We start from the raw sequence: 12477 nt of genomic DNA, 5'->3' as shown, positions 1-12477 counted from the left end.
ATTGTCGTATTTACTTTTTCATAAAAAATTAAGTTCAATAATTTTTTGTAACTTATTAATTTTTGATATGAAATATTTTAATAATTAAAATATTAAATTTCACATTTTACTTAAATATTGTCTTTATTTAATTTGTAATATTTATTTGCTACGTTATGTTATGTGTATTTTATTTTGCTCTACGAAAACAATATTAAAAAATGGGAAATATGATTGATGTGAAAATATATTGTGAAAGTATATAACACATTTTCTGTTTTATATTTTATGTATTAAATTACTACATCTATATTCAATTACTTTTATTTTTTATTTACAATATTTTCGTGTTGTTTACATAAATCGATACTAATAGTGTATTGATATAACATTTTCATTAATGAGAATACAGTTAATTCATTCGATTTCGCGAGGGTGAACTATATTTATCGCACACCACAGACATTGATTAATAATGCTGAGTACATTGTTCCAGTTAGACGTCAGTATAGCATATGTATAACTTGATTCTACATACACCAGCGTGCAATTCCCAATTCACAGGTGTCTTGTTTTTTTTATTAAAACTATTATATAAATCAAGTCACCGTTTACATAAAGAGCGTAATTAGAAATTGCTATACGTATATATTTAATGCACATTTTCTGAACATATATTAACGTTATTTTAATTTATTTTAAAAAATATTATGAATGGTTCTAATATTATGAATAACATTTATTCCGCTTGATCTATATATCTATATATTCTATATTAATAATAAATTCGGAGCACGTAATTAATGGCAAGATGATATACTGATTTTTATTAACGTGACGTGATTTCTATAAAATTGGTTATCAGCATTTTTAATACCTATGTAGTGAAAGATGAGAGTTGCGTGTTGGAATTTTATTCGTGATAATTTGATCCTTTTATTTTTGCAATGAAGATGAAAAGAAAAAAATAATTCTTTATAAAATTCTTAATAAAAGATAAAATATTACATGTTTCTGAAATGGGTTTCTATACTTGTAATGACTAATTATATATATTTATATAAGTTGAATGAAATATTCAATGCGTTGAAACATACTTTTTTTACGTTTGCTTGTATTAATTTTTTGTTAAAATATTACATTTTGTAAAAGATAAATAGTAAGATAAATCAGATTAAAATTGAATAAAAAGAGCTAAAATTTAATATATACTTTAAAATTGTATTTGTAAACTTATGGATAAACAAACTAAATACAGAAACAATACATTATAAATATATGAAAATCAATAATAAAAAGAAAACAATAAAATATATAAATGCGAAATGATTAAAAATTTGAACATTCTTCGTTAAAATTACTGCACGTTAAAATAATTTATTATAAAATAAATATATTAGAAGAAATGAGATTTCTAGTCAATTCGTTATAAGTTGATTATTAATATAATTGCAATAACAATATTTAACATATATTTAATGAGATTATTGAAAGAATAATTAATGTAATAATAATTAATAATAATAGCTAATAATAACAATTATTAAAATAATTAATAAATATATTTACATTTCATTAAATTATTAATTTTATTACTTTGTAATAATTGTTTAATACTTTAAGAAAAAAATGAATAAAATACATGAAAACCAAATGAAAGTCAATATTATCAAAATAATTATCTGAGTAAGATATTTTGAAAACGAATCAATAAATTGGTTTTAGCAACCCTGAAATTTTAAGGAATTAATCCGCATATAAGTTTTTGGAAGCCTTTAGAATTTAATTCTTAAATATTGAAGGGTAATATTATAAAAAATAGAGAAAAAGATAAAAAGATTAGAACATATATCTGGGTTCCCATTGAAATTGTTCAATAAAATGAAATAATTCCGATCGAAATCCATTCCGAACATAAGTAGATTTAATAATTCCACAATTGTGTTCAGTATGAGAAGCATATTAATAGATGCGATCAAATTAAGTTCAATTTAAGGACAATGTACGATCGATCACTTGTGGGGAGGAGGATATGCTATTATTCTACATTGATAATACCTAACCTAATATATGAAAATCTTTTAATAATAAGAAAGACTAATTTATAGTTTATTAAAATTAAATGATAACATTGATTGTTAATTTTTATATATAATTATGAATCATAATATTAATATTCTATTATTAGAAAATGCAAGTAATTTAATGTTTTATGTTCAATGATTATCGATAACTTGGCAATGTTGCATTCTGAAAATGAAGTTGGTATTCCTACTCTGTTACACACTAGTAATTGATAGTTGATGTTAAAATATTATTTTTATGTTTCATTATACGTGTTTTACAATTAAAAATATAACAATAGGTTATAAGCAAGCACATATATATTCGATTATCATGTGTGAACAGGATGAAGCAAGTCGCAATCTAATGTAATGTCGGAAGTCAACAGCGTTGCCTAGTTTTCCACATATATTTCTTTAAATGCTCAAATAGGCATACTTTCATCAGCTTTTTTTGCTTGTATATAAATAAATTACACAGTGAATAGAGTTAAAATTCTTGCAAAGATGTAAAAAAAAGATTTGTTCTAACTATTTATATGTTTTTTATGTGATTCGAAACATTTTAAAAGTAAGTAATTATATAATATTCAATCATTTAATGCATATATGTCATATAATACCATGCATAAAACTCTAACTTTAGCTCTTTCTTTTTTAAAAATTACACGGTTTAAAATTTTCAATCGATTTAAAATTTTAATATTGTTTTAGTTTCGTTTTAAATAATATTCTGTGTAATTTTTTAGATAGATCAAAGCATTTTGATTTTTCGATCGTACCTCCTTAAGATATGTGAGAGAAAATAAGTGTTAAATATATACGTATAATCATATTTTCAAAAAAAAAATGTAAAATAAAAAAATATCGTAAAATGTTATATTAACGTATTGAATAATAAAACAAAATCTTATTCATAATTATTTAGCATCTGAGAGTTGAAATCGACGATTAAATATAAGTACATTATTAACGTGATGTTAAAGCTAATTAGAATTATCTCAACAGAATGATACAATGTATAATCCATAAATTATCGTGTGTTTCTCACAAACATCCAGATTATAAACACGTCTCCAGTTTCGATATTAACATTATTACCTTTATACCTCCCGCATGCATGCAATAACAGTTTACCACGTCTAGCATGTTTATCAATCAAACAGGACATAATAATTGACTGACTAATCTTTACCAATAAGCCCGATTAGATAATATTACTTTATGATTAGATTTTAATTATTTAAATAATTTTTTGATACATGGGAAATAAAAAAATGCCTATCATATTCATGTACTTATATGATTTTAAAAAATTGCATTAAACAAAAACTTAATAATTGTAAATGTATATATATATTAGATGTTGGAATTAATTCGTAGCGTTTTACAAGTGATGGGAAGTACTTTCATTAATGTATTTTTTAATGCTCATGTGAAATAAATAACATTCTTTCATTAAAAACGCTACGAATTAATTCCAACACCTAATATATACATATATTTTTTTTTATTTTGTGCTATGTAAAAAAAAGTAATATTTATATCATGAATATAGCATTTCAATACAATTACCTAAATTTTAAGAGAATATTTTTATTACATGTGTTTTATTTATATTAGTAATATATAAAATAGAATTAACCATATGCGCGCTTATTGAAGATATAAATTACGATATATTAAAAATATAAAGAAAATAAAATTTTAGATTTTATTGAAAAAAGAAAGAATGCATAACGAAATAAAACATGAGATATAAAGAAAGAAAAGTGAATTTATTGGAATGTATTATAGTATAATACATTTACACATTTTACTCGCTTCCTGAACAAACGTATGAAGTGGTACGATTCAGTACGTTCGACTATCTCTACCAGATTGCATTCGATATCGATTGCATACGAATGATATCAATTCAAATGATGACGTTCTGCTAGCGTTTCCTCCATGGCTTACATAGAGCGATTTCGCCGCATTGGTAGCTTTTCTCTCCCCGCATGTCGCTATTAAAAAGGATCTATGGAACCGAGTATTTGTGTGTCTCTATTTTCTCGACGTATCTCACAATTAATTGCGTAAACCCCGTATGTCAACAGAAAACAAATTGTTTTATTCCATATAAAATAAATCGATGGAAAAACCGGAACTTAAAACATCTATTAGAAACAAATAAAAATTTTAGAGAAAATAGAAAAGTAGTTTATACAAATATATATTTATTATATTAGGTGTTGGAATTAATTCGTAGCGTTTTACAAGTGATGGGAAGTACTTTCATTAATGTATTTTTTAATGCTCATGTGAAATAAATAACATTCTTTCATTAAAAACGCTACGAATTAATTCCAACACCTAATACAATAAATTATTAGTTGTGTCCATATGATTGAAATTATAATAAACAATTACTGTTTTATAAAACAAATATATATATATATATTACATAAAGTTGTTTAAAATTTGCATCTGTATTCTTTTAGATATATGTAATTCTTACTTTTATAATTTATTATTATATAACATTACAAACAGTTACATAATCTATTTTTTTATTTAATTAAAGAAAACAGTCTCAAACAAAGTTTTAAGTTAAACAAATGATTTATCGTTAAAAATTTAGAAACTGTAACAAATAATTATTTGTAATATAATTGTATATTTTTTATAATAAATTACATGATAATCTTACACGACTAATATTGATAATGATATTACGAGGAAAGAAGCTGAGAAAGAAATAGATACGTATGTATAAAGAAGTATCTAACAAAAACTTACCTGTCAAATGAAATTACGACGAGAGTAAAAACACTGGAAGCAACGGTCACGTGTGCTACGAAGTTGTTGATAGTGCAATACACCATTCCGAAGGGCCAATTAGAGTTAAGGAGGAAGATAAAGTTGAATGCGCAGTTGAGCAATGACATCATAAGATCCGCAATAGAAAGATTTACCAAGAAATAATTAGTTATTGTTCGCATTCGCCGATGAGCTGAAACAAGCGAAAAAAAAGAAAAATCTATAATAGCCATGTTAATATTTTTATAAGTGTTAATGGGGATGTTTTAACGGAGATGTGTTTAACATTTCAGTTTTTATTTCCTGTTTACAAATTGTGCACTTTCCGTAAAAACATTATGGTGACTTTTTATTGTTACTTGAGTACTACAACTGGTAATAAATTTTTCCGTTCACATCCCAGTACGCCTTCGCCGATATTAAAATTCCAAACATTTATCATAAGAAGATATCCACGGAGATGTCTTTAAAAATGAAACATCTATACGTAATATTTTTTTCTTTCTTTCTTTCTATCCCTATGCTTTGTCTTTCAGAAATTATCATATTACGAAAAAAGAGTGAAAACTATTAAATTATTTCATACTGACTGCAAAAAATCTTGCTTTTGTTAACGATAGGGACGGTGACTCCAGTATGGTGGAATACTCCATACACTGAACGATTCAATATATGGAATTCCATGCACTGAATTTCAAATCTGTATGATATTTGGTCAGAACCCTTGTGGCAGACTTCTGTCCTGAACAGCCATATCTTCCCAACTTGTTTGACTTATATCCATTGCACATTAGATTCATCAAACATTTAGAAGTCTTCAATTTTTATTTTTTGTTATCCTTAACAATAGAAATTTTTCAGATTGAGATTTTAGAATTGAGATTTTGAACATCGAGTTGCAAAAATCAGACTTAAATATAAATGAATCTTATAAAAAAATTAGGGCAGTGATTGATACTGCTGCACTCACTCAAATGCGAGAATCAAAATTCGATAATATATGGTATTATTCTACGTAAGAAGTTAGTGCACTGAGCTTAGAAGAACCGAAAATACCTCGATCACGTAATGTATCTAAGCGTTATGAGGAAAGCAATACTAACAATTCTCATATTTTTCACACGTCGAAAAATTATTATCGAAAAATGTATTTCGAAATTTTTGATGTCACGTCATGATGTAAATGAATAATTGATTTAATTCAAAAACTATGATGCTTTTAAATTTATTTGAAAATTTTGCGATAGGCAAAAACAATGTTACAGTCCAAGAAATAACTCAGTATTATAATTTAACACCAAAGTCTGACGTGAAATCAGAAAATTGTTTTGATGAACAAAAGCTTAAATTACATTGTGAAATGTCTTTAGAAATTACAAACATACGAAAAATGCCAGTGCATTGCTTAAAGATGTAATGCAATTTTTACAAGACAATCCCGAGATCGGAGATCTTGTATCAGAATACGTAAAATTTATTCGCGTTCTTTTAACGATTCCGACATCAACTTGTTTAAACAAAAGATCAGTTTCTTATTTAAGATATTTAAAAAATTATCATCGATCGACAATGAAATAAAAACGTCTAAATCATATTGGACATTTATCGAGAAATAGTTGATAAGTTAAATATGGAGGAGCTCATTAATAATTTTATTTAAAAAAATGAAATTAGAGCAGCTACTTTGCCATGTAGAAATGTATGAGGAGTATGTATGAGGAAATATATTTATCCTCTCCCTCCTTCCTTTCTTCTTCCTTTTTTAATTTATCCTCGGGAATACTAAAAAATTTTACTTCGTCACTCTTGGTTAACGAAATACATTATAATATATATTATTCGTGAACATAATTAGTTTATTATTCTGAATAATTATGCTTTCAATTGATATATGATTCTATTCTTAACTATTTTTTATAAAAGGATATTTTTAAAGATTATTCTGTTTTATATATTGCTAAATATCAATTTCAATCACATTAAAATTTTATTTTAATTATATTTTGCATTTAAATTACATACTTTGATATTAATATTATTCTTTTAAATTAAAATATATCATTAAATAAATGGTACTATTACAATATTAATAAAAAGTCAAATGTATAATAGTACTTTGTAGCTTAGAGAAAATTATTATTACGCTTATCTATTAATTAATGATATCTCACATATGCGTACACTAAATATTAGAGAACATTGAATATTTATTAAGAAAACAAATAACATAAAACACATAACATACCCACAAAAGATACAGAGCTCTGTATCGACTTTTGCGCATGAGTATCACATCACTTGTTTTTCATGGTAATCTAATATCTATTACTGCGCTGAAAACTTTACCATCGTAAATTCGAAAAGTTAAGAAAACTAATATCGTAAAAAGAATAGAACAATAACACGTAATATCTTAGTGCATCTTAATGCATAGCAACAAAGATTTATATGTGAAATTTAAAGTAGAAATTCGAAATTAATTTGATATCTTTCAAAAATATATACTTAACTATTTAGATGAGAAAATTCAAATAATTAAAAGTTTGAATTTATTTTTACTTTATTTAAATTTATGTATTTTTTGATACGTTACATATGTAATGTAACAACGCAAATAACGAAATGTCATACCATTTTATTATTTTATTATATTAAAACTGTTTTTGTGGAATATTAATTTTTTTTACTTTGTCGAAATTCTGGTCTTTTTGATAAATAGTAAATTTACATTTGTATATAAAATATATAAAGTGTAAGTCACATTTCGTAAAAAAATCTTTACTGCACTTCAAATCAAATTATTAGAATTTTAAAATATAATTTGTCTCTGTCAAATGTAAATCTGATTTATTCTGCTTTTACCATTCAGATAACGGTAAACATAAACCAACTGACAAGCATTTTTGTGCGTGTGTGACGTATTAACTTTTATATCATTTATCACTAAAGTAATTTTTCGTCATGCATTTTTATAATATGACAAAACGTATTGTATTTTTATTAATTAAATATAATCTTTTATGTTATTTGAGAGAGAGAGAATACAAATAATAGCATAAATTATCGCACAAAAAAAAATTATCGCGCGTCTTATTATACAATATAATATTGTTTGTATAACAGACATGATTTAACTATATCTTCTTTAATAGACATAAATAATACCTCCACTCTTGTTACATGAATTCGATGGCGATACTTGAGAATGGTATCGCATATAACGAGGGCATGTATATCTTCCTCTTATTTAAACAAATTTTATTTCTAAAAATGACGAAATTGTCATATTAGAGCTGCCTACTGTTGTATTTATATTATAATTTTTCCAACACTAATTTTCCAATACACCACATGTTTTTATAAAAGATTTTTACATAAAAAATAGAACGTAATATGTATTAGAAAATAAAAGATTTTATTTTTTAAGTATATAATATGGATATATATATATATATATATATATATATATATATATATATATATAATATACTGATTGTCTAAAATTATATTATAGAAACAAACGTTAATTGATCAATCAGTAAATAATAGATTCTATGTTAAATAGATGAAAAATATATATGTAAAATATAATAAAATTATTGAACGATCGATTATTATATTCTAAAATTTTTGTAAATATGATATCTATTTTTTAAATTTAATTTAAACTTTATCAATTGTTGGTAATACGTAAAAACAATATGAATATTCTATTTTAATTTACAACACAAAAACATAGTTTAATTATTTTAATTTAAACTATAAAATTATTTTAATTTAAACTGTAAAAATCAATTTAAAATGCTTATTATGTAATATATTTTCACGAAAAATATCGGAAGTCCAAATTGTCATCACTCGGAATTTTTTTGAAATTCTTCGCGTAGTTGAAAATCTTCCATAGTGCTTATATAAAGTTATTATCGAATCAGAAGCTTGCATACAAAGATGAGATACTTATGTTTTATGAAAAGTTGTTAATTTATTATAATTTATACATAAAGCTTAGTCAGTCCTAAAATTAATTGAAATATGTATAATAAAATAAGCAATGATTACTTAAAATAATACATATATAATGCATGAAAATTTTATAAATAAAAATTATAGCAACAAATAAAATAATAACGCTTTCAAGAAAAATCTACAGTTTTTGTTGCTCACTTCAAAATTGAAATTCTTTTTTTACATTTTTTGTTTATACGAGAAAGATATAAATAAGTATGAAATATTTCTTATCCCGTATATTTTTATTTAATTTTATTTATACATTAGAATATTATTAACTCTATTAGAATATTATTAACTCTAAGGAGAGAAGCATATAAATATTAAATATAAAACATTTTCAAAAAGAAGTATTATTAAAATGGAAAATTTTTTTAATTCCTTGCAATAAAAGTATATATAAATGTTAATGATATTAAAAACGTAAATATTTATTGTGTTTACTGATTCATTACTCAATTTCTGTACTGTGATAAATGAATACAGTATTATAATACATTATTTATAACATAATTTAAAATTACGTTTATTAAAAATTTTTATTATTGTGATGGAGTTCAAAAATTTTAATTACATCTATCGATTTGTTAAAAAAATAAATAAGATCTTATAAAAGATTTTTATGAAAGATGATATGTAATAACATTTTGAGATGTAGACTTCTCGTTTTATGCTATTAGTGAAAATCGACCGCTTGTAATAAACGTAAGCGGATTGTCAGCATATCCATGTAAGAAACTTCAATGCAGTGAGAATTTAGGATGTGACAGTTTATGGATTAACAATAATTACATGAAAGATGAAATTGTTCGAAATTTGTCAATGATATTTGACATTAGATTTCTAGAAATTAATAAAAATGATCTTTTATTCTTGTTTGCATACTTTTTAGTTTAAATTCTACTTAAATCGTAATTATGCTGTTCTGTCTTGAGAGTTGCCTCACAATATTTTCAGTTTTAATTTAACTTAATGTGAATAACTTTTTAAAACTACTGATTTGAAATATGAATATTAGTAATAAGAAATTATTATAGTATTAAGAAATATAGTATTAAGAAGTAAAGTAAATTATTATTAAACGTTACGAATATTCGTACAATATACAATATATTAAAAATAGTCGTAGTAAAATATATAATTTAAATATTAAAGATAATAATGATTTCTACATACGACTATATTACGCACGATTTGTAAAAAATATATAAGATAAATATAATTTAATATAGAAATGAGAAGACTAAAGCAAAAGATAATAATTGCAGCCAAGCTACCTAGCTTTAAAATTGCTAATACGTCAAAGGTGAAAGGAATTGAAATTGATATAATTATAAAAATCGAATTATTAGTAGCTTAAGTTACAAAATAAAACCATAGTGTATATTCACGAATTAAATAATTCTCATTTTTAACATTTCTAATAAAATACTTGTTGAATTCTTTGGATAAAATATTTTTCTTCTAATCTAATTTCGTTTACGTGTTAAATGCATTTGACAATATATTAGGTGTTGGAATTAATTCGTAGCGTTTTACAAGTGATGGGAAGTACTTTCATTAATGTATTTTTTAATGCTCATGTGAAATAAATAACATTCTTTCATTAAAAAACGCTACGAATTAATTCCAACACCTAATATATATAAAACATTAATAGATAATAATAAGAAGAGAAGAAACGAGAAAACAATATATATTTTTTTTTAATGTTGTTGTTTCCTCAGGAAAGAAAAATCGAGCTTTACGGAGAAAACTATAGTAGATCATTTATAGCTTGTGAGAATTAAAAATATTAAATAAATATCTAAAATATCATAATTCTCGTAACATAATATACGTATCGTGTAATATACATTAACCACGTGTTGCAGTTCCATTATAAAACTGAGTTAGCTATCTTTCATCAGTTGAGTACTTTCCTCTATTTTTTATGGAAGTTCATATGTTTATTATTTTCGTGCTGCTTTAAAAATATAACGACACTAAATGCTAAAATTTAAAGTACTGTGGCGATTTAATTTTTTCAAAATATTCAAAGTGATGCATAGTTCATAATTAAGCATCTTCTCCGCTTTTTAAACTGTAAGTACATACAGAAATTATAAGTACATATAAAAATGTTAATTAAGCTCTTTTGCGACATATAATTTCTGGTATATATAATGCTTCTTTTTCTTTTACTGTCTCTATTTAGTTTTTCCTTTAACCTTATCTCCACATTTCCAAAATTACATAATATTAAGTATTATAATATATCTCTGATATTGTAGTAGTCATAAATAAAATTATCGTTATAACGGTTCTTCCAAGTTGAAAATGTTTATTTTGACATATAATATTAAACGAAACACAGTTAATATATCTGATTTGTAATTAATTTTTATAACGCAATACCATTAGAAGAGCAATTGTCTCCATTTCTAATTGAGTGATGTTGCCTATAATTTCAAGATACTAACGAATATGTTATTCGCTTTTTTCAATTAAATTATTATATGATTACAAACGCATTCTTAATGAGTGATTTGCTTATTTTTTTATATTATCATTATTATTATAACGATTATTTAGTTGCGTCTGTCATGTAGTAAATGTCGTAAGCTATTATGTTAATTTCTACTGCCCAGCGCAGACGCTTTCATATCACTCATCAAACATATCTCACTAAGATATGAATCTTCTACAATCAGAGCTTAATTATCCTCTTTGAGAACGTTTATGTTTAAACAAAAGTGGTTATCATTCAATGCAATGAATATTATATACGCATATTAAAGCATGTTAATGCACGTTAGCATGAAAAATTCTTCTTTTTAATGCATTTTTTAAATGACCCGTACGCAAATTTAAATAGAGGATTTTTAATTTCAATTTTTTTGTTAATGATAATATTTATCTTTGTGTCTGATAAAAATATTAGTTTTCTTTTAATATGCTCTTTAATATACTATATATATGCGCTTTAATATACTCTTCGCATAAATTTACGTGAAATTACGTTATAATAAATGCAAGTAGCTATTAACTATTTATATGTGTTTAAAATGAAATTAACTTTTCCTAACGACTATCTTTTGCAAACATATTAATTTATTTACACTTCAATTAACAGAACAGATGTATAAATATGTTCTAAAATAATATTGAGATAATTGCATTAATAATTGTTTCATAGTTTAATTTCTAATTTTCGCGCGCTTATATCCGTGCTTTCTTTTGAAGCTATTGTATTATACCCACATTTATTCAAGTGCATAAAATTGCTTTAGACAGACTAAGCTTCACATATTTATACTGAATATCGTGATCCGACAGAATTTTAGAAACGCACGTCTCGCATAAAAAAGATCACAATCTCAAATATTTTAATTCAAATAAAAGCAAAATTGATAGAAATATATTGATATCAAAATAATACAGTTTATATCATTATTTTGGATTTAAACTTTTATTCCTGGAATACATTAAGCGAATGTACTTATGTGCGATTGCATTAATGAAATGACATTATTGTGCGTGTTGCTAAATTAATTCAAACATTTAATATATGCATTAAGTAATTAGAAATGTTTTTTACTGAGAAAATTGCGTGTAAATTCGTATTTAATGACATATTATGTAT

General features: G+C 24.0%; 1 protein-coding gene across 1 annotated transcript in view; it reads right to left on the bottom strand.

The window, feature by feature from the left end:
- The window catches only part of LOC105155104 (Tachykinin-like receptor at 86C), a 44452-nt gene that overhangs the window by 22464 nt on the left and 9511 nt on the right, over nucleotides 1-12477 (bottom strand). The window contains exon 2 of the mRNA XM_011071020.2: nucleotides 4824-5037. Coding sequence (XP_011069322.1) covers nucleotides 4824-5037 — 214 coding nt within the window. The remainder of the gene's footprint in view (nucleotides 1-4823; nucleotides 5038-12477) is intronic.

The sequence above is a fragment of the Acromyrmex echinatior genome, chromosome 10, assembly GCF_024713525.1.
Source record: "Acromyrmex echinatior isolate Ae372 chromosome 10, ASM2471352v2, whole genome shotgun sequence".
In the NCBI taxonomy this organism is placed as follows: domain Eukaryota; kingdom Metazoa; phylum Arthropoda; class Insecta; order Hymenoptera; family Formicidae; genus Acromyrmex; species Acromyrmex echinatior.
The sequence above is the reverse complement of the archived record's forward strand: the minus strand, read 5'-3'. Positions and strand labels throughout refer to the sequence as shown.